Source organism: Gobio gobio, assembly GCF_949357685.1.
Source record: "Gobio gobio genome assembly, chromosome: 1".
Classification (NCBI taxonomy): domain Eukaryota; kingdom Metazoa; phylum Chordata; class Actinopteri; order Cypriniformes; family Gobionidae; genus Gobio; species Gobio gobio.
In genome coordinates, this window is record NC_137097.1 from 41,301,470 (window position 1) to 41,325,785 (window position 24,316).

Genomic DNA, 24,316 nt, shown 5'->3' on the forward strand with positions numbered 1-24,316 from the left:
GTTACACCCCTAATATGTGTGTGTGTGTGTGTGTGTGTGTGTGTGTATATATATATATAATATATACACTCTCTCTCACACACACCATCTACAGTCATTTACCCATGCACCCATTATTAGAAATGGCGTAGAACGTAGAATTTTTTTTAATTTAAAAATACAATAAAAAAAAAATGTTAATAATACATATTTAAAATAACTGTTTCTATTTGAATATATTTTAAAAATGTAATTTATTCCTGTGATGGTCAAGCTGAATTTTCAGCATCATTACTTCAGTCTTCAGTGTTACATGCTCCTACTGAAATCATTCTAATATGATGATTTTTTTGATGCTCACTCACCATAAAATGATTTAAAAACACATTAGGCGCTGTTCAATTCCATGACCTCGCACTCAGTCACGTGTCGTGTGTGTGTGCGTGTGCGTGTGTGTGAGTAGTGTGCAGGCTATCTTCCCCACTCCAGACCCTGCAGCACTGAAGGATCGGCGGATGGAAAATCTTGTAGCTTATGCACGCAAAGTGGAGGGCGACATGTATGAATCTGCCAACAGCAGGGTAAGAAAAAAGTCTCATGCCTGTGGATTATATTTGGAAAATATATGAGTGAATTGACTAGGGCTGGGTATGGTTAAACATTTTTCGATATGGATACCAGTACCTTGACTTTGATACTGGTTCCTGAACATTACTTTTTTCGATACCAAAATAATTTTTCTGTTTTGACAAGATTACATTACCTAAAAAAAACAAAACCGTAAACTTAAAAAAAAAAAAAAAAATTGTTGCCTTTTTTTTTTTTTTTACAGGCTCAAAGACCCATATATAGGGCACTGGTGGGCGGAATGTATGCCTCGCACTCAACCGCATTTAAAGCTTGCCGCAAAGCACTGGCAAAAGTAGCCTTATGTTTATAAATGTAAAAATAGCAAGGAGACAATAATTTTTGGTATCGAAATTTGGTATCGAACAGCAAGACCTTTTACGATACTCGATAGTAGGGCTGGGCGATTGAACGATAACGATAATTATCGCGAAATAATTTTCCCTGATAAAACGATAACAACAGTTCGATAAATACTCTATATAATGCTTACGCGCTATGCGTAATGCTGCAGGCCAGGCTTCTGGGTGCCGCATGCGGTGTTGTTGACAGTCACAGTAGCTGACAGGCTTGGAGGATTGGAGTGGAGTGGAGCTAGGAAAATGAGCGATAGTGAAGTAAATTCAGAGCTCACGACCAGTTCGGAGGATACAGATATTGTTGACAAGAAAGGTCACTCAACTTCAGTGGTTTGGAGATATTTTGGCTATTTGTAATCCGACATAAAACAGTGACGTGCACTGCTTATAGGTTCACCACACGGTAATATAATTATTCAATTATCTTGCTTCTTCAAAGTTCTTCCATATAGCATTGAGCCCAACACAGCGGTAAATCTAAATTAGCCTAACATCAGTTCACGCATAGGCTTATCACCTTGTTAGTTAGTAGTGGATGACTTACAACAAGCTAACGTTACCAAACTATAATCACTAAAACATCGGAAAAATACATCTGTATCTTTTTTTTCTTTGGTTATTTATTATTAACCGTTTGCGTTTTTATTGTTTTACTACTTACAAAATTATATATAAGTATATATAACTATATTCTTGATATATAGAGTGTAGAGTAAAAAAAATGCTGACCACAGTTAAGATTTTTCTATTATTTATTTATTTTATTTATATTGTCAATGCCATTTATTTAAAGGTTTGGCATGCTGACCAGAAATATTTTTTTGTTTATTGACAAACATTATCTTTAAAGCACTTTAACCTTGCTTTTGCAGTCAGCAGAGCCAAATGTTAAATCATTACAGTTCTAGATTTTACTAAAGATATTTATTTTATTTATATTAATAATATTCTACTCTATTAATATTGATTTTATTAGTATTAAATAAATCAACCTCAGCAATCCTTTGATAAATTGTTCACCTGTTTGGGAAGTGTTTGTCATGTTTTGACGATAAAGGATAGTTTAAAACCACAATTAACTGTCTGTTTTCTACATCTTTCACCCAGGAGCAAAAATATGCCTTTTAAACTTTAAAGAAATAGAGATTTGACATTTATCGTTCTAATTATCGATATCGACTGATATGGAAAATTATATTGTGATAATTATTTTGGGCCATACCTAGCCCTACTCGATAGTATCGAGGCAATTCGGTCAGTACCTAAAAAGTATTCAACTCGATACCCAGCCCTAGAATTGACAGAATCACTTGTTTCTTCACTTTTTACCCATGACACAGATGTCACAGTCTAGTGTTGGACAGAACACTGAAAAAAACATCCTAACCAGGCACAAATACGTCCATAAATTATTCTGCTTTCACAAAAAGTGCATGCAAAAGATGTTCATTGTACATGTTTTAAAATGTATTGTAAGAATGGTTATCCTCATGAATGTTTTTCTCTTCCAGGCGGAGTATTACCACTTGTTGGCGGAGAAGATTTATAAGATTCAGAAGGAGCTGGAGGAGAAGAGGAGAACCAGACTGCAGAAGCAGGGTATGATGCCAGCTCAGCCTGGCATGCCCAACAGTGCTCTACCTCAAGCACCAGCTGGCATGAATCAGGCACAGCTGCCCAGTACGTACACATACACACCTGCATACATCCATAGGGGCTTTCGCAACGGGTAGTTCTAGGAACTAGCCACCAGGGTGGCTCCCCGAGAACTAAAAGTTCCTCTAGGGCCACTTTCCTAAGCCACGTTTCCAGCGCAGGAACTTTCCCCAGGAACTAGGAACTTTGGGGTGGTACTCTGTGTGTTTCGACCGTAGAAACCAGGGTCTAAATGAAGTTCCGGGTAAATTTTCCCCCCTCCGAAAGTCCCTGCTTGCAAGGTAGCACTGTTTAAAGTTCAGGAACTTTCGGGTGTGGGACTTGGGTGCTGAACATGCTGTTTGGTTGAGCTGACGCAGCAATGGATTTCAACCGGCATTTTTAAAAGTATTTTGCGAGGTTCGTTATATCAGTCATGCTCTTTCTGTCTGATGGCGTGCGTTCGTCTGAGCCATCTCACGGTCAATGTCCGTAATGGCTGAAAACATACGTTGTCATTTTAAATCTAGTTTTACGAGCTTTCAGAATACACTTTAGTATCAGTGCTTGTCTCTTTTCCGCTGTTTTGTTAAATACCTATTTAGGAAACCAATACATATATAACCAGCAAAACCAGCACAGCTTGAGTCTCCTCAATACTTGTTATTGTTGCAGACAGTGTCGCACAAAAATACATTGTTGTGACTTTTATTTTGACGGCGCTGTGGACCTTTATTTTGACGGTGCTGAGAACGCCAGAGCCTGAGTGCATAGCTCTCGCATTCTCCGTCTTCATTAGTTTACGATCTTTTTAACTGTCCTGTCTAATGTTATTAGATATAACTTTTATACAAAGGAAGTAGATGAAAAGGTATTAGCATTTGCAGTGTGGTTGATGTCCAATGTCGCTAGCTGAGCTTTCGCTTGGTCCCTTCAAAGTCGCATTGGATTTTCTCTTTAGCATAAAGGTTGAGAGGTTTATCTATCTTTTTTTCATGTTTGTAGAGTTAGTGTCTGGAGTAAATATAAAGGCTATAATCTACGTGTAGAATAACGAAAATATGACAACATTCTTTGATTACCTTTTTTTTTTCCATGACTAAGACGAGACGAAGACTCAAATGACAACAATCCGATCGTTGTTCGTTGTGATTATAATTTTGAGCATGACGAAAACTAGACTAAAATGCTAACTAAAACTGAACAGGACATGGTTGACTACTAAAAAGCACATTTGATACAGGACTCAGAATAAATAAAAAAATAGCTGATGAAATGAACACTAGTGTAGACAGCTTTTTTTTAAATGGCGGGTGCGTGCGTTCGGCCAATCAGCGTACATTTGCGTCACTGGTAGTTCCTATTGTGCTGGGTTAGACCCTACTCTGAAGTAGGAGCTAAATTAGTTCCCCCAAAAGGAGTTCCTAGAACGAAAATCTTTCCTAGTTCCTGAGGTGCGAACACCGCAAAATCTGGGTCTGTAGCTCTAGGAACTATGAAAAGGTTCCTCCTGTGAGAAAGCCCCTCATGTACGCCGGCTCCCTGTCAAAATAAAAGCATAATGCATGAAACAAAACATTTTCTTCCGTTTTGAGACATACACTCATCTGAAGGATTATTAGGAACACCTGTTCAATTTCTCATTAATGCAATTATCTAATCAACCAATCACATGGCAGTTGCTTCAATGCATTTAGGGGTGTGGTCCTGGTCAAGACAATCTCCTGAACTCCAAACTGAATGTCAGAATGGGAAAGAAAGGTGATTTAAGCAATTTTGAGCGTGGCATGGTTGTTGGTGCCAGACGGGCCGGTCTGAGTATTTCACAATCTGCTCAGTTACTGGGATTTTCACGCACAACCATTTCTGTATGCGGCAGTCCTGTGGGCGAAAATGCCTTGTTGATGCTAGAGGTCGGAGGAGAATGGGCCGACTGATTCAAGCTAATAGAAGAGCAACTTTGACTGAAATAACCACTCGTTACAACCGAGTTATGTAGCAAAGCATTTGTGAAGCCACAACACGCACAACCTTGAGGCGGATGGGCTACAACAGCAGAAGACCCCACCGGGTACCACTCATCTCCACTTCAAATAGGAAAAAGAGGCTACAATTTGCACGAGCTCACCAAAATTGGACAGTTGAAGACTGGAAAAATGTTGCCTGGTCTGATGAGTCTCGATTTCTGTTGAGACATTCAGATGGTAGAGTCAGAATTTGGCGTAAACAGAATGAGAACATGGATCCATCATGCCTTGTTACCACTGTGCAGGCTGGTGGTGGTGGTGTAATGGTGTGGGGGATGTTTTCTTGGCACACTTTAGGCCCCTTAGTGCCAATTGGGCATAGTTTAAATGCCACGGCCTACCTGAGCATTGTTTCTGACCATGTCCATCCCTTTATATCCACCATGGACCCATCCTCTGATGGCTACTTCCAGCAGGATAATGCACCATGTCACAAAGCTCGAATCATTTCAAATTGGTTTCTTGAACATGACAATGAGTTCACTGTACTAATATGGCCCCCACAATCTCCAGATCTCAACCCAATAGAGCATTTTTTGGATGTGGTGGAACGGGAGCTTCGTGCCCTGGATGTGCATCCCACAAATCTCCATCAACTGCAAGATACTATCCTATCAATATGGGCCAACATTTCTAAAGAATGCTTTCAGCACCTTGGTGAATCAATGCAACGTAGAATTAGGGCAGTTCTGAAGGCGAAAGGGGGTCAAACACAGTATTAGTATGGTGTTCCTAATAATCCTTTAGGTGAGTGTATATTTGTATAAAGTGGAGAGATTTTTGTAAAGAGTAAACCCAAGCCTAATTTAATCAATTATAATTCAAAATCGTTCAGCCCTGAAAGGATGTTCACACTCTCCAAATTCTTTAGGAGTAAAGGCTAATTCACACCAATAACGATAACTATATTAGCATCTACACCAACACACAATGTTGTTATGTTTATTATAAGCGCACGCTGCAGTTTTGTTGTCTGCCGCTTTAAATTATAATCATAAAGAAATATAATTTCTCTGTGCCATTATAGTTGTGGTGTAGACTCTAGTATTATTTTATATTAAGAATGATTTTAGTTTTCGTTACTTATCGTCCTTGGTGTGAACGGCCTTAAAGAATTTTCCAGCTTTAATATTATATTTAATTGGCTCTCACTGAAAAAAATCACCACACTCATTCTTCATTCTTTCGAAAGTCATCTGGTGAACATTCCTGTATGTCTTCGTCTCGCAATATATGTCGCAGTAAAAGCAAATATCACATTGTCAGTTTTTCCCACAAATCACATACTGAGGTTTGTTTTTGATTACGTGGAGTGGTTCCAATGGATGTTCTGGTCTCTCCTAGATGGTCCCCATTCAGATCCATCCTTAGTTCAAGCCACTGGACCAAATCAGATGGCCAACCGCATGCAGAATCCTGCCGGTATGGCACACTCACTAAATGGTCTGTAGTTGAAGAACTTTTTTAAATAAATCCATATTTTATTTAAATTTTTGTGGTTTTTTTTTGTGTAACTTTCATTCTCGCTCTCCCGTGCAGGTATGAATCAGTTTTCCCAGGCCGGGATGCAGCAGCCAATGGGTCAAAGGGCAACGCCGACCCTGCCGATGGGAGCCAACCTCAATCAGGTAAACTCACTTGTGACTTGAAGGTGGATGACTGATTTAACTTTAAGGGCATTTTTACACTCGGCACGTTTGCTCACTTTGCTGCAAGGTTTGGAACAATTTGAGAGCGAGTAATTGATGACAGAAACAGACCGCGGTCAATATTGTGTTTTTTATTAAAGGGGGGGTAACACACAGTTTCAGCCAATCTCATGTTAATCTTGAGTACCTATAGAGTAGTATTAGATCCTTCATATCTCAGAGTCTTTAGTTTTATCATATTTATAAAAGACCGATACGCTTTACCTATTTTTTTCCGAAAACAGCCGAACTCGTGGAGGTCTAAAGAGAGTGCACACACACATGCCCAATGTGTTCTTGGCATTATCCCTCCCTGGATAACTTTTTATTCAATATACGTTCATGTTGTTTACATTAATTTGCACTTACGCGCCTATTACCAACAAAACACCGACATTTGATGCAGTTTCGACTTGTGACAGGGAACAAATGAACACACTTGCAGAACTCTGTTGCTGCTCCGGAAAAACAAACTGCATCCACTGTTTAACGCTGGGTTATTTGGGAAGCTGAACAAGGTTATCTTTCCCTCACAACCAGAAAACACTTCTTTAGTGACATTGTTGATTTCGTGGTGCCAGCGCTGCCAACGGTTTCTGTAACCCGAAACGAAGCTTGTTGATGTGCGCTCTCCGCATGCGCTCATCTGGGAGAAGTGCCCATACAAGCAATTCTGCCTATTATGACCTCACACAGGCCCATACTTGAAAAAACTTTCCGAAACGTATTCGAATCCGGAAGGAGTGTATTTGGCACAGAAATACTATCATACGTCCAACAAATTTTTTAAAATTGTTGCCATGTTTAGCATGAGAATCCAACTCTTTAACAGTGTAAATAAGACCGAATGCAAAAAAGAATGCTCACTCTCGCTCGTATTCAAGGTAAATCATCAACACTTTCATCCCTTAAATGTGTTTTATTGAAGACATCGTCATCGGCTAAAAAGCATACGCAGGTTACCTTTCCTTCCTGAACAAGTGCGCACCCAGGTCCATGTTGCTTTCACGGTCACGCGAAACACAGCACAGTTCAAGTGCAACCAAACTCAGACAACCTCCTCAAGGTAGTCCTGGGTTCGGTACCTCAGTGAGCTCCCTGGTCCGCACGAAAGCTTTCACATTAGTGATTTTTTCATGCGAACCCTGTCCCATTCCGAACTAAACCGCCAGTGTAAAAATGCCCTAAGTGTTTATTTGGTGTCTTCGTGTATTTTTAGATGGGTATGCAGGGAACACCTCGAATGGCTCAACCCAACGTACCCCAGTTACAAAACCAGTACATGCAGAACCAGTTTCCAGGCACGGGTGCCGGACTGGGCCAGGGTGTGGTTGGCCTGAACCAATCCACAGGGCAGGGAGCCATACCACAGGTCAGCTATTAAAGCACATTCATACCATATTACTCAGTACAGTTTCATGTCTCTAATGCATCGAATACTCTAATATGATTTGTCTTTTGGTGGTTATAATAGTGTTTCACAAGAGATTATAACAGAAAAACTGTTAAAGACAATATAAATTAACTAACATACTCAATTTTAAGAAAAATTTCTTTTTTATAGATATAAGCATAACTTGAGTTAACTTGAGAACATAAGTTAGAATTGCCTCATTGAAACCTCTTTTGTGTGTGTTACTTAAAGGGATAGTTCACCCAAAAACAAAAATTAACCCATAGTTTATTTAAGAAAAAGACTTTCTTTTTACAGCCAAACACGATCAGAGTTATATTAAAATATATCCTGGGTCTTCCAAGCTTTATAATGGCAGAGAATGGTACCTTAGATTTATAAAAGTAATCCATACTGGACCTGGGGGTTAATAAAGGCCTGGACTTAATGTTTGAATGTAAATAAGGATGGATTCTGTAGCCCACCATTTACATCGTAAAAAAAAAAGAGTTTATACACTATTATTTAGCAAGGACGCATGATACAATTGATAAAAAGTGACAGTAAAGACATTGATAATGTTACAAAAGATTTCTATTTCAAATATATTATTTTGTTCATCAAAGAATCCTGAAAAAATCACAGTTTGCAAAAAAATGTTAAGCAGCTATTTTCAATATTAATAGTATTTAACATGTGTTTTTAATCTAATAGATGCAGCCTTGGTGAGCATAAGAGAATTTTAGCAATTCTAACTATTCATATAATATATTCAACAAAATAGTTTGAACCAATCAGCCATTGTTGCTAAATAGATTGAAAATATTTAATGCAAAAACTAGCTAGTTAGAAAAACAGCATGTTTTTCACTGATACGTCTTCACTGCAGAAACTTAGTCATTTGTCCATATTTATTTATATGTACCAAAATGCATAGTACACACATACACATACAAACATTTAAAAACATGAGGTGAATTACTGAATAAGTTTTTGAACAGATCCATTGAAATCGATGGTTTGAAAGAATTGATTGGTGAATATAGTGTTATCACCAACAAAACTATCAGGAATATGTCGTAAATATTAAATGCGTCGCCCTGCCCTAGAATCATGGTAATACCACCCAGTTAACTCTCAATTTTGTTTGTTGTCTTTTTCCTCTCTCAGAATCAGATGCCCACTCCACCGTCGCAGGGAGTCAGTAGTCCAGTAGCTCAAACTCAATCTGCAGTCTCAGGCTCTGGAGCCGCTGTTGGCCCTCAAGGGCCTCCGTCCAACCTCCCCCAACCTGCTCCACAGCCCGGATTGCACACGCACTGTCCTCCCTTACGCCAAAACTCCCCTTCTCCCGCACGCAGCCTCACCCCTACCCCTGCCCCGCACCAAACGCCCCCGCAGTTGCCGGGTAACCAGACGCCCCAGCCCCACACCCCCACTTCTGCAACCACTATGGCCCCACCTGCAATGCAGCTGCCCTCGATGTCACAGGGAGTGGGCTCAGAAAAAGGCAGTCAGCTACAGCAGCAGTCACATGGGGGCGGAGCCGCCGGAGGCCCCCAAACAGGGCTAGCATCATCTGTGCCTTCCCAGAATGCCCACGGGCTTTGTGCACACCCACGCACTCCTGTGAGTATCACAATAGAGAATGTGTTTGCTTAGGGTGTTTTTGCTTGTATCCTCACATCTTCTCATAAGTTGACTTAAATGTCACTGAAGAGCTTCCGATTATCGAATTTAGGGCCCTATGATTTCTGCGATTAATGCTGACAAAATTGTAGAATCCACTCTTAAAAAATTTTATGTACTATATAACATGGAATGCCACGGAATTTGCCAAATTTGGATGAATGGATCAAATAAATGGCTGTACAAATATCAAATTGCGATATGGATGGTGTGTGTGAATATTAAACCGCAAAAAGACTGCTATTGACATATAAAGTCTGCATGTTCTGCGTGTCTCTGTGTGAATGAATGGCGTAGTTTCAACTGCTACGCACTTACTCAAGCGTACGCGACACTGTGTTTTCAACATCTGCCGTCTCGCTATATGAGGACAGTCCACTTAAAATTCATCATCAGATACTAGGGCTGGGTAAAAAATATCGATTTCTCGATTTTAATCGATTCTCACTTTTACAAAACAATATCGATTTTTAAATCCCAAGAATCGATTAGTCATCCTGTTTTCAGTTAATGAATGAAAAACATTGTAGCGCACCTCCCATCCAATAAATCGCTATAATCTTTGTGCTTTATTACTATTGATATAAAACAAAGTCTCAGATTTCAAAAGCATAAATACCGTTTTGGCGCTGAGACGCGAGATCACTCTGCCGCAGTGCAGATGTCACATGTCATAATTTAGAAATAAAAGGCATTTTTTTCTATACTGTTATTACATCTCTGGCTGAATGCCCTGTTTCAAGGGGCGTGTCTGCTGTGAGACTTCAGTGAAAACGCCCACTGTTGTTATTGGCTGGCATCTTTGCATTTGAAATGAGTGTTATATTATGTTGCAGAGGGGGCGTGGCTTAGCGAGGCACTGCACGCATTTTCTCCACATTCTCTGGGCGGGCAAAGCAGAGGAAGGGGAGGTAACCTTTCCTGGTATGATGTCATAACAGGAAAATTCCAGATCAGCTCGTCTGAGCTGTCATATTCTCAAAGGCAGAGAAAGACAGCCAGAACTCGGTTTACACCCATCAAAAATTCTAGCCACTTGGGGACCATATACAGGCTAGGGGAACTCATATTAATGTTAAAAAACCTCAAAAAATGAAATTTTCATGACATGGGACCTTTAAGACTAGTCTTACAAGTTAGACATACATTTTTTTTCTTTAAGACTGTTCATAATTTTTTTTAATCAGTTACATAAAAACATAGACTGGCCTAATTTAATACGAAAAGTAAGACTGAATGCCACTTGCCTAACTGCTAGTGGCTCATATTAGATCTTAAGACACAGTCTTTACATAATGGCTTAGTTTATGCAACTGGCCCCAGATCATCTCTTCCGCCTTAATACCAGTTACAGTGCGAAGTAAACATGAATAAGCATCTGAAAGTGTGTTAAAAGATACAGGATAACTTACTGAAATCCGTATCATGTCACATGGAATAGCTCAAGTTTCAACCGCAGAAAGACGTAAGTAAAATGGCTAATAAGTAAACAATCATGTAACATCACATTTACCCCAGAAAAACCATATCCAGTGTCCATAAACTCGTTAGTAAGCTTTAATCAGCTAGAAAAAATAACTCTAGAGAGGAGCATTTTGATAATTATATGCATCACATTACATATTCATTGTCATTTTTAATGTTCTTCAATTTAATGCATGTATGTAGCCTATGAATAAATATGGCAAGTTTTTATGACAGCCAAATGTTTATATTTCAAAAAACTAAGTTGGGTATAAATATGATTATGTAATTGTAAAGTTAATATTATAACTTTATTATTATTTTATAAAAAAAACTTATACAAAACTTGTAATTTAAGTGTTTGTATACAAATCAGTTAATTTTTTTACCTTCAATATTAGTAGGCTAATGAAGTACAACTGACTCCCATAGTTTACAACATTAGTTCAGAGATTTGTTTTCCTTGAGAAAATTGGCCATGTATTGTACCTGATATATAGTTAAAGTAATCGATATTGAATCGAATCGATTTGAAAGCCTGTGAATCGAAATCGAATCGAATTGTGAAATTTGTGTCAATACCCAGCCCTATCAGATACACAATGAAACTTAAAAGTCTTCACTACATCTCAGCAAAACAAAGGTTCTTGGCATGTATTACTGTTGTACAGTAGAATGTACTTCTTCAAATTTAATTTGATTACATTTTAAGAGATAAAGGTTAAGGCCAGTTCACATCAAGCCGGAGCTTCTGTCATTCACAAATCCTCTCCCGTGGCCTCTCCCTCCATCGTATGCACACTTCAGAATCTCGCCAGAAGAAGCAGGTCATCCGGGTTTTTTTTTGTATACTCTTTTATGAGTACTTTTAATTTGGATACTACTTTTGTTACATATAGTTTTTTGCCTACTATATAGTAGGGAAGTATGCGATTTCAGATGCACCCAAAAATTGGGCTTCGTGTGGACGTCCACAGCTCCTTCTGATGATGAAAATTTAAGCCACGTGGACCATAGTGAAACGCAGATGGCCAAAGTATACTTTGAGCTGTAGTGTCTCTTATGTGTCTGTCTGTTCCCTTTTATTCAGCAGTACAGCATCCTTCTTTTATTTGTCATTTAATGTTCTCTCTTAGGGGGTTTTCACACTGAAGTTTAGTTCGAAACAGCAGGGTTCACATGAAAAATTGTTAATGTGAAAGCTGCCACTTAAGGAAGTAAAGTCACATGCATTTTAGCTGATGACGGTATAATGTATTCAACAAAACACTTGTAGGGTTAACAGTGGTGAAGCCGTTCTTTTTTTATTTGCTGTTCCTACTGACTTTTGTTTAACATGACTGTTCTCTCTTTCCTCCTGACTTGTTTCTTATTTGGCTATTTGCTCTTACTCTGCTCCTTTCTTTTGTTCCCACCCTCAGCTATCTCAGAAGTCGTCTGTGACTGCGGACGGTCAGGCCTCAACTCCTGCATCGGTCAGCAGCGCAGACCCCAGCTCGCAACTGACATCATCCGAGCCCACCGCCGCACTCGACCCCAAAAGTGAGGTCAAGCAGGAAGAAGAGGATGAGAATGAGACGGAGGATAAGGCCTCAGGGAAAATGGCTGCCATGCAGACTGAGATTAAGAAGGAGGAGAAACCAGAGGTGAGCAGGAATAAAGTGTCACTAAAACAAGAATACACATTTACATTTGTTAGATTTAAACTGTGTTTTGGTCGATTTGATCACAAGTGGATGATGCTAAATACAGGTGTAAACAGTGTCTAAAACGTTTTGAGCTTGTCCACTTCCAGAGGTAGTCGAAAACGCATTTGACCGGACTGCTTTCGTGGTGCAGACGCTCATGTGATCGAATGTGTTCGAACAGCCCCAAAAGACCACCTACTGACCTGATGCGTAAACATACGGGAAGCGTGCAAGCCAGATGGGATTTAAACTTTGTCAACTGGAGACCAAAGCTTGGTTTGAAGACGAAAAACATACCAAGCACAATGTTCCCTCACCATTCCTGATTTGTGACACGTAATCACAGCGTTCAGCGTGATCTTGCTTCTGTCAGAGCAGAAACGAAAGCTGATGCTCTATGTATGTTTTTTTGTTGTCTCGGTATGTTCATATGTACACTGCGCGAGCTTATTTTGCCCATTAGATCGAAAGATCTGAAAAAGACCATACATTTACCCACCCATAGACCCTCCCCTCGAAGAAATCAGGACAGAAGTGGTTGAAAGTGGACAAAAGAGACGGATTAAACCACCAGGTGTAAACAGGAATGTCTCACTCGTCTACTTGTAATCCGATCGACCAAAACGCATCTTAATACCAGGTGTAAACGGGCTGAGACATTTAGATGACTGATCCTTCCCTAACCTTATTTTGATTGGTCTGCTACATAAAGAAAGAGGAGCCTGCAGGTGACGAATGCAAGACAGAACCAATGGAAACATCGACTGGGTCGACAGCTGAGGACAAGAAGCCGGAGGTTAAAACTGAACCCAAAGAGGAAGAGACTGCGGGAACGAACAGCACTCCCGCAAACACACAAAGCAAGAAGAAAGGTAAAACAAACACGTCTACACATTCGTAGATACATATTATACAACATACTTTTGTTTTAGGGTAAATTTTTCATTCTTAAAGGTGATGTTTTTTCAATGTTAAAATAGCTTTGCAAGTATAATGTGGTGAGAAAAATATATTTAGGTAGGTAGACTGTAAACAAGGGGCTTTCAAAGCATTGCCATTTATGTATATGTGCATATGTAATTTTCAAATCAATAGTTTAAGTTTGATTGTTGTTCACAATGCTTCATGGGATTATAGTTCATTAAAACCATATTTTTGTCTAAATAATTTTTTTCCCTTTAAATCAAAGTGTGTGTTATGTTGTGATAGCTGGTTAGTTTGGTTCATTGCTTATATCTCTCAAACAAATCCCTATGGGAAAAATACGTCTGGATCCAAGGCCTCTAAAAAGCGGACGGGCCCTGTTGCCCTCTATGGTGTGAGTTTGGGGTGGGTCTTTCTGTTTCTTGAATACCTGTTATACAGGGGGCTATTTTTTGTTTAATTCTGTTTGGTGTGGCACTGAAATCATATGCTTCACCTTTAAGGATCCTACAGACGTTCTTATATAATTTGCATAAGCTCATTAACTAAAGCATCTTACAAAAAAGAAAAACAACATGCAAGAATTGCTATTGTAATTCATTTTATATGGTGTTAAAGCTAGGGAAAAAACATCATTGCATGAAATCTACTAATTCTGTTCTAGAATCAGCAGGTGCTTGTTCATATTCCTTTCCGCAGTTTAATATGAAGGTCAAACACTGCTTTGAAATCAGTACTTATGATTTGTATATGAATATGTACCTGATTCCTGACTTTGCTGCTTCCTTCATTTCCTTCCTCTCCATCAGTCTTTAAGCCTGACGAGCTCCGCCAGGCTTTAATGCCCACTCTGGAAGCTCTGTACAGACAAGACCCAGAGTCGCTGCCCTTCCGGCAGCCGGTGGACCCCCAGTTACTGGGAATACCCGTACGTATTCGAACTAGTAACAAAACTAACCTGGTAAGGGCCTGCGCTGGCACGCATTATGCTACAAACAACCTAGCACTTTTCAGTTCTAGTCTCATTACTGTTTTTTACCTTTACCCCCTTTCTTCCTCTTCTACCTACTTTTGTGTGTTTTGTGTGTGGATGTGAGAGAGACGTTGCAAGCTTGCTTCTGTAGCGTTTCTGTCAGAAAAGAAGAGTGAAAATAAGGCAGCACAGACTTTGAACATCTTTTCTTGCTGTCAATGTATCTTCCTCCCGTAAAAAAGACCGAAAATTGTGTAAGACACACGATGCACATCAGGGTAGGGTTGCACCAGTCGTTCGTAAGTTCTTTATTAAGTTTGAATGTGAAGTCCACACTAGAGGCTTAGTAACTACTAGCTAGTTTGTAACTAACTGTGGACTTTTTTCGGTTGCACCATGTGGTCTTGAGGCAGAACGTAGCTAGTAGATCGTAAGCTCTCCGTAAAGTAATGCATAGTCGCAAATGACGTTTACCCTCAATGATCCAATAATAGCCGTCAAATATGTGAACAGAAGTTGTCGAAATGCCCTGTATTTCAGTTTATACTTCATTTTAAATACTTTTTCCTCAATAACTAACAGTAAAAATAACTTTCCACTAAATATACTTAATCATGAACATAATAAATGTTTTATATGTAAATAACATTTAGAAACTGTATTTGAAACAAAATGAATAAGGATCAATAAATAAATACTGATAAAAAGAAAAAGAAATGACATTTATTTGACATGCAATACACAAACCAATGAGACAGATGCACTGTTTTGGACGGATTCGTGTTGAAGAGCCACTAACAAAGTAATCTTTTCACGTAATGTTTTCTCTCTTAAAATGTAAGCAAGTGTAAATGTCAGGGTCATCATATATATCTAAAGAATTGAAGTCTGTCGTTTAAAACAAGAGCTTATTGATGCAGATCAGTCAGTCTGCTATATTATTCCAACCATTACTCCTGATTGGAGGCTTCCGTAAATATTTTGTCTATACGTGGAGTTATGCTTCAACTAAGTTTAATGATGCAACGCAAAAATATTTAGTAGTGTGTAAGTTTTAACTTAGTGCCCATTTACGTCAAAACTACGCTAAGTTGTAACTTACTGCTGGTGCAACAGGCCCCAGGAAAATTTAAAACCTTAAAGCTTATGTTTGTAATTCACATTAAAATTTTAGAATAATATGCTGAGATGACATAAACCAGTTTTTGACCAGCCCAACACCACAACTTTGGGGTGGGATTATTAATATTTTGTCATTTTTTTTTCTTTCTTTTTTTTTGTCAACCAGTGGCAGACAGGTTAAACAAAACAGTTATTTTGTTTTAATCCAATGGTAATGTTAATGCTACAAAGATTACAGACTTAAGATTTTAAATATTTGTTTTATTTACACAATTTACTTAAACTGAGGAATGTTATGTAGATATACTGAAATTATGTAAATTAACTGCCACTTTTAACTATTCAGTTTTGAATCTTCAGTTGACAATAAATCTTGCTGGTTGTTTGGCATCAACAAAATGAAACCGCTCTGAATGATCTCAAAGCCTGTGCTGGCCTTATTGTCTTTCTTTGTTTAGTATAGTTTTTGCTGTCATCTGCTTAAACTCCATGTAATTCATTATTGTACCTGAGCTTTAATTCATCATATTTGTTTTATTTTGCCACATAAAAAGCCTCATGCTAAGTTTACCATCAATCCCCAGAGTTATGGCCATGTTTTTTTAGCTATAACCAGTATAGCAGATTAAACTGTACTGATTGATCAATGCAACACATTAAAGCAAAATACAATTGGCTTTAATTTATGTTAAATAGCCACAAATTATTATTGTCATGTGTTGGATAATGGGATCAGTTGACTGAAAATGACTTTGCTGCTATTCTGGTTATTTTGCTTTAGCAGTGATTTTAATTAAATGATGCACTGGCCCCATTTAAGGTATGATAAGCAAACATTACAGACAAAGAGAGTTGTACATAAATGCGCCATGTATCGGGTAGCCATCCCACCTCTGCCACCAAATGTCGTAAAGCGACCCTGGGGTCTGTTCGTCGTACCTTGTTTAATACATTTGAGATGATTTGACAGATGCCAGATATTCTAATCGAAATAACGGATCTCTGGCTCATTTTGTTCTTCAAACGGATTTGCAGATCTGATTAAAATATCTGGATTAAGTTGTCTGAGATTACTGCGTGTTCTCGTGTTACCTGAAGAGGGCAGATGCATCGATACTCGAAACCACGATCAGCAATGCAGCGATTGGCTGGCGGTAAGACAGCAAAGTAATGACATCATATAATTAAAAAAGACACATGACGAATTTTTGGGCCTTTTATACGGAAACCGCCAAGCGACCAAAGCGATATAAAAGTTATAATATATAAATGAAATGTGAACTGTATTATTTTTTTTGTCCTTATGATTCCCAATCATTTATATTCATGATTTCTACTAGTATTTGTACAGGGTTTACATTTTTATTTCTAATTAGAAAAATAATTAAATTTTATCTTTGAACTAGATTTGTTACGTACGGCATTAATTAAAGTTTCTTAATGGTCAAGATCAAGTTATCTGCATCTCCTGCTCTGCATCAAGCCACTCCCAAAATATACGTCATCACTCAAATGAATGCACGGCTCAGATTAACTGTACAGCATGTGTGTAAAACTCCAATAAAACTATAAAGTAATTATTCCATCACAAGTAAATCTCTCAATCAGTAAAACTGGCAACATTTAATATTATTTTCAAAAAAATGTTATATTATTATTTAAAATTATTATTGCCCCTGGTTCAGGAAGGAACTCTTGTAATAAAGTAGCAGTGGCTGGGACAGATTTTAAGTATCTACGGCACTTAAAAAGATGCAATCTAATCCTGTTTACATGAAATAAGCCTGCTCGCGGGCAGGTTTGAGCTTACAGACCTGTTGCTAGGACAGCAAGTCCTGGATAAGCGTCGAATAACCAAACAATCCAAGATTATGCAAAATCGTCAATAATCAAATCCAGCTAACTGAGTTAGCGATGTACGAAGAACAGACCCCTGCTTTGGATGGCCAGAGGGTTCATTTTGGGATAAAAAGGTGCAGTGTAATTTATTGATAGCACTGAAAAACTAAAAGTGAATTTACATTTATTGGTCAAAAGGGGTGGAAATCCTGAAGATAAAATAACTCAGACTTCAGAGTGCTTATAATGATTCTTACCATCTGATTCTGGTTTTATTCACTCTCACCACTGGTCTCAGATCAGTGTTTGTTCATGTACGTTTGCTTGAAACACCTCAGTTTGTCCTGTCATTGGTGTCGTCCCCATCGCATCTGTTTAAAGGACTCGTATGGTTGTGTGGGCATAGATCAGGTGACTATTGTAAACACTGTACTTTGTAATATTTTAATAGATTTTAGAATAGTATTGCATCACTGTCAGATGCTGCTGCTGGTTATAGGAACCCTGTAGAGATCTTTTGATGTGAACCAAAACCTCAAAATAAATTGCTGTAACTCAAGTTGTAAAAAAAAAATCATTGACTCTCTGTGGCACACAACCTGAGTACTATGGGGTCGACACCTGAAGGAATGTATTTTTACTGTCTTTGATGATTTGTGCTGTTGGACTGTAAAGAAGGGAGTCCAGCTGTGCTTTGTGGTGTAAACGCTCATAGCTGCGCTGATGTAATTTAATGTGTCTGTGAAGATATCACCCCGCTTGTACTCACCTCAGCTTACTGTACCCTAAACGCTAACCCTACCAACATCACCCTAGAAAGCCTGTTGATTTGGCCAAATGGATTCATTTTGCATCCAGGCTGTCCTCCAGATGTGAAATGAACCCACCAAACCTGGATTTAAAATTAGTAAATGTTTTCTTAAAGCTAAAAATGACAGAGCAATAATTTACGGTTACGGGGTGAATCTCATGAAGAAATGCCTGGATCATATTTTACCCCAATATCATTTTTTTTTTAAATAAATAAATTATATTTAGCATAAAGTAAATAAAGTTTATTTTTAGGACACAGATAGATAGATAGATAGATAGATAGATAGATAGATAGATAGATAGATAGATAATAGATAGATAGATAGATAGATAGATAGATAGATAGATAGATAGATAGATAGATAGATAGATAGATAGATAGATAGATAGATAGATAGATAGATAGATAGATAGATAGATAGATAGATAGATAGATAGATAGATAGATAGATAGATAGATAGATAGCTTTATTGTGACAATTAAGCACACATGATCGGTCTTCATTTTTTAAAATCTCTATTAGGAAATATTTTATCATAATTTTTTTTAAATAATACATTTATTATAATTCAAGTAATATATCATTACTACTGGAGGAGGTTAATTTTCATTTTAATAAAGCCAATTTAATTGTCATGAAAATATAGACGGTGCAAAAATCTCACAGGTCTTAAAAATTTGCTAAATTTTCTTTATGCAAAGTATAATTTTCCAGGCATTTCTTGACATTTTGAATGCGATTCCGACTACTATATGACCATATCATGTTCAAATATCTTTGCCCACCCCAGTTCGTCTGCCATCATTGGCGCTGGCCCAAAGATTTGTGTGTGTTTTTGTGTGTGTATGGGAGAACAGGAGAGAAATAGGGTACAGATTTGAGTGAGGCAGTGGGAGTCTGTTACGTTTTTCTCTGTTTGTGCATGTGAACCTTTTCTACAGCGCTCAACATTGTCCCCCTGCACCCTCTTCTCTCCCCCTGATTCTCAACCTGCCGGGCCACCATCCATCTGATTGGAACTTCATTTCATCTCATGATGATGACAATGATGGCCTTCATCCTTCATCCGTCTTACTGTGGTCTGGACTCCGTCCTCCAGGATTACTTTGACATAGTAAAAAACCCTATGGACTTGTCCACTATCAAGCGTAAGCTGGACACGGGTCAGTACCAGGAGCCCTGGCAGTACGTGGACGACGTGTGGCTGATGTTCAATAACGCCTGGCTGTATAACAGGAAGACGTCACGGGTGTATAAATACTGCTCCAAACTGGCTGAGGTCTTTGAACAGGAAATAGACCCCGTTATGCAGGAAATGGGGTACTGCTGTGGAAGGAAGGTGAGCCACGTGTGTGTGTGTGTGTGTGTGTGTGTGTGTGTGTGTGTGTGTGTGTGTGTGTGTGTGTGTGTGTGTGTGTGTGTGTGTGTGTGTGTGTGTGTGTGTGTGTGTGTGTGTGTGTGTGTGTGTGTGTGTGTGTGTGTGTGTGTGTGTGTGTGTGTGTGTGTGTGTGTGTGTGTGTGTGTGTGTGTGTGTGTCTGTGCATCGCATTTCTTGTTTTTTAGATTTTGTTAGAATTTTTTGTTTTGTAGATTTATGTTTATAAAAAGAACGTGGAGAACAGATTTTAGTAAGAATATACAACCATACAATATCTATTAGTTATTAGTAGTATCAATAATAATAATAAATTTGTTATCATTATTAGCATTAATGCTAATGATTATAATTATTATTACTACTGTTGTAATAATAATACTATTGTAGTAATAAAAATACACTAACCTTAAGTTTGTTATTATATAACTATCAGTATTGAGATTATTTTTATTTTTATTACTATTAATAATAATAAAGAATTCTAATATACTACCATTTAATACAAAAATGTAATATAACTAGTATTTTTTATTTTGTTATTATTATTTTATTATAAAATATAAAATTTAAATCCTTAAAGCAAGCAGTATGCTTGCCTTGAATGTATGATCAATATGCATTATTACATTATTATAAATACTTACTATTATTTATTATGAGAAATATAAACCACTACCATATAACACCAAACTTGTTTATTAATATAACTATTAGTGCTGGGGAAAAATTAATCGTGATTAATTGCATCCAAAATAAGTGTATAATTATTATGTATATATAAATACACACACGTGCATGTATATATTTAAGAAATATTTGCATATATACTGTATATATAATTTATCTTTATATATATCTATCTATACTTTTTTATAAAAATGATCGGTTCACGAGCAGCTTTAACTGAGGCACTACAGTGATCACGACACATTAAAGAGCCACAAAATGCTTTTTGTTGTCTAAATTTCTTTAAAAAATTACAATTTCAAAGTTGAGACTGTTTCATATCAAAAGTAACTTGCTCTGTCCTGTCTGTCGGCGTGTTGTCAGTGTCAGTGTATTTTCTCTACGTGAGAACGTGTGTGGTGTGAGAGTGCCATGGCTTGTCGGACATAGCAACAGTAACTAAAGGGGGCGGGTCTTTGCAAACGGTCAATTGTTCGTGAAGGCTGGAAATGGAAATTAAAGAGCACCTATCATGGCATTTAAAATGTTCCAAATATTGTTTTAGAAGTCCCCAACAACAGTTTTGCATGCATGCAATGACAAAAAAGACTTTAGTTTTCTTATAATATGCATTTATTTTTACCTGTTTTGACAGAGATTCTCAAATGATTCCTTTAGTGATTCACTTTTCAAAACCCCGCCTTTACGTGACGCTAATCTGTGGTGATTGGTCCGATGACCCAGTCAGTTGTGATTGGTTTAGTCTGTGCAGATATTTTCGGAAACGGAACGCCCATCAAAGTCTTATAGTGACAGTAATTTGTTAATATGTGTCAGGAGTTATGAATATGAAAACCGCGTCGGTACTGTTTGATTGTAATATGAGCCTCAGCTGATCTCATTCATAAAAAAACTCCTCACGAAGACTCGCGACAAATCAACATCCCTCAGGGCTTTTAGTTCAAAAGTGTGCAGATGAGGAGACATATTGATAGATTCTCATATGTCTGTGTCAAATTTCTAAACAGAGGAGTATTTTTTATTCAATACTTCCTCAAAATGCGCAGATATAGCCTAATCATGAGCGATTGAGTCTCTTATGTGTTGTTTTCAATTCATACTGGCAGCCGGAGGGCGCTCTGTGCACATGTAGTCCATGTAGAGACAGACGAAGAAGAAACATGTGCCATAATAGAAGTCCATAATAAAAGCTTCCTGAGATCGCGAAACATACATTTGACGACTAATAAACACTCAATCGCGACGATGTATGGTTTGTCTTCAAGCCACTTAGTCTTCAAATGCTCATCCTTGGGCAGATGAAAAAAGTTTGCTTTTGAGTCGCACTTCAGAACACAGCGTCTCGTGGCCATGATGTTTTCTAGTTTTCACTGGCGTCTCGTGGCCATGATGTTTTCTAGTTTTCACTGGCGTCTTGGAGCGCAATAAGTGGGCGTATCGTATTCAAATAACTTGACAAGTTGACGTCATCTAGTCAGAGAAAAAGCTTCGGTCTTCTAACGATTCTTAAAAATGACTCAGAGTCGACTCTTACTTTTGAAAGAAAATAACTATATATACGGTGCACTGTCATATTTCAAGCTATCACAGGATGTTTTTGTTCACTTAGATCTATGTTACACACTACATGAAAGGTAAATTTCAAAATTCCATGATAGGTGCTCTTTAAATTTCACTGTCCAACGGTCATGCCTTAACCGCAATTTCTAGTATTGCATTGTATCCTCCTCAATAATTTATTATAAATTCGTACTTTTATTACCGGTATTATTATAAATGTTTGGTTTTAATATTTTGATTAAATAACAATAAATGTAATCCTTTTGTCTTATTGCTATTTCCGGGTACAAAAGCATTACGCCACTTATTTATAGTTTTTACCACGGTTATGTTGTGGTGTTTGGCACATTGTGAGGTGGATTGTGGTTTGTTGCTTTTAATATCATTATCTGTCCAGAAATAATGAGATATTGCAACCCCACTCTTTTTCCCTCTTTCTCTTTCTTTTAATCTCTTTATCCCTGTCTCTCAGTTGGAGTTTTCTCCTCAAACTCTGTGCTGCTATGGCAAACAGCTGTGTACCATCCCTCGAGATGCTGCCTATTTCAGTTACCAGAACAGGTCAGTATTATACACACTATACACTTTTCACCATACACGCATAATCGCTCACATCCTTATCTTAATACTATGCAGTATAGCCATTAAAATATTGAGCTATCAGTTATATTAGAGTAAGAATAACCACTTGAAAGTTCAAAGAGACTTAAATCGGGTCTGTATTATGCATACAAACTGAAGCAAGTTATTATATTCATAAGAACAGTTATATCATAGTGAATGTGGCCTGATGGGTAAATTGACTGACCTCATCAGGCATATCATCATACATTTGCATTTCAGCCTAAAATCAATTTCATGTTGCCTGGCAGCATTAAAACTGCTGCTGTGAAGCAGCCCAGCGGTAGAATGAAGTATTTTTAAAGCTGTTGGTTTTCTGAACACTTTAACAAACACAAACATATTCAGATTTGATAGACATTGTGTATTTGTATGTTAAAAGATTCAGGTGAGTATTTTTAAAGTAGTAAGAGGTCAATGTTCATGTGCTTTGTGAAAATGTAAATGCTGTTCTGTGGTGAGCACATATTTCCCACATCAGGGTGTTGAATTTCAGGCCTGTTGATTTGACTTTCGGTGGCAAAATAGACCACATTTCACATTTCCACTCTTTTTCTGATTTTAAATGGCCATTTTAAAGAGGGTCTGCATTTTTTGTCTCCAATTCTTTTTCGTTGATGTTCTTCCAGTTAACTTGTATTGGCAGGTGTGTTGGCAATTATTTGTGTTGATTACCTCAGTTGGTAGCTACGAACACAGAAAAATAAAGCGCTAATAAGAAAGATGCACCAAAACTATTGCAGTGCACTTCCTCTTATGCGTTAGTGAAAATCATTGTCAATTTTCTGAGTTACTTCATCTTAGTCTTTGCAAGGCGATGTAAATAAGAGAGTTGCTGTTAGTATCTTTCACCAGAATAACAGGTTTCGGCATAAACAAATATGATAAAATAATTATGTATTAATTTGGCTACTTTAGAGTTAATACAAGTTACGTTCGTTGTATAAAAATGCTACTAATGTACGTTAATGCTACTAAAACAAAAAATCAGCATAAAGTCAATAATAATTATTGTTGTTGTTATTATTGTTGCCTTTATGTGGATTTAAATAACAAATATTTAATTTAAAACATTGTTATTAAAACATTGAAATATATTATATTATAACATAACATTGTGTTATTTTATATTGCAAATTTTTTATGTTGTAGTAATCATAATAATAATCAAAAAAATGTAGTTATATTATTTTGATAATTAAAAAATCTATTAAAAATAAAAGGTTGTATTTTATTAGTATTATTTTTAGCAAAGCATTGAAAATGTTGTATCATAACAATTACATTGTGATAGGTTATAAGCTTTTATTTGTATATTTTAATAATAAAAAATGTTATTAAAAAATAAAAGGCTGTAATGTAATAACACTTTTATTATTATTATTATGTAATTGTATTGCCTTTTATGCTGCTTATAAATAATTTTGCATGATGATCACGTCAAATATTAATGGTCTTTATGCAAAATATTTTTTATTGACCTGGATATGTTTTGTAAGATTGACACAAAGCCAATTCTCAGAAATTGATATATTGTACTAAGAGTTCATGCTACCAACTTCAGGGTGTACTAACTGTTCATGTGTCACACATTTTGTTTTGGTAATAAGTCTTGGGACCCTCTTTAAAATGCACAGGAAGGATGATGGGTCTCTGTTGCTCCTGTTCTCTCATTCACTCTGTCCATTGTTGTCCCTCGCTCCTCTGGGTTGTTTTGGAGCTCAGTGGACGTGAGGGAGACCGTCTGTGCTTTGCCTCGGCTTCCTGCTCTCTCTCTCTCTCTCTCTCTCTCTCTCTCTCTCTCTCTCTCTCTCTCTTGCTCTCTCTCTCTCTCTCTCTCTCTCTCTT

At 37.5% G+C, this 24,316-nt stretch overlaps 1 protein-coding gene across 20 annotated transcripts in view; it reads left to right on the plus strand.

Annotated features, from left to right (window-relative positions):
• The window catches only part of ep300b (EP300 lysine acetyltransferase b), a 46,638-nt gene that overhangs the window by 13,616 nt on the left and 8,706 nt on the right, over positions 1 to 24,316 (plus strand). For 6 of the 20 annotated variants that reach the window (XM_079817095.1, XM_079817113.1, XM_079817106.1 and 3 more), the window contains exons 9-19: positions 443 to 560; positions 2,477 to 2,645; positions 5,972 to 6,070; positions 6,167 to 6,255; positions 7,535 to 7,687; positions 8,879 to 9,337; positions 12,283 to 12,507; positions 13,262 to 13,421; positions 14,283 to 14,434; positions 19,322 to 19,561; positions 22,320 to 22,408. In XM_079817095.1, the coding sequence (XP_079673221.1) occupies positions 443 to 560; positions 2,477 to 2,645; positions 5,972 to 6,070; positions 6,167 to 6,255; positions 7,535 to 7,687; positions 8,879 to 9,337; positions 12,283 to 12,507; positions 13,262 to 13,421; positions 14,283 to 14,434; positions 19,322 to 19,561; positions 22,320 to 22,408 (1,953 nt within the window). The remainder of the gene's footprint in view (positions 1 to 442; positions 561 to 2,476; positions 2,646 to 5,971; positions 6,071 to 6,166; positions 6,256 to 7,534; positions 7,688 to 8,878; positions 9,338 to 12,282; positions 12,508 to 13,261; positions 13,422 to 14,282; positions 14,435 to 19,321; positions 19,562 to 22,319; positions 22,409 to 24,316) is intronic. The other 14 variants (XM_079817114.1, XM_079817098.1, XM_079817099.1 and 11 more) reach the window with 6 other exon arrangements.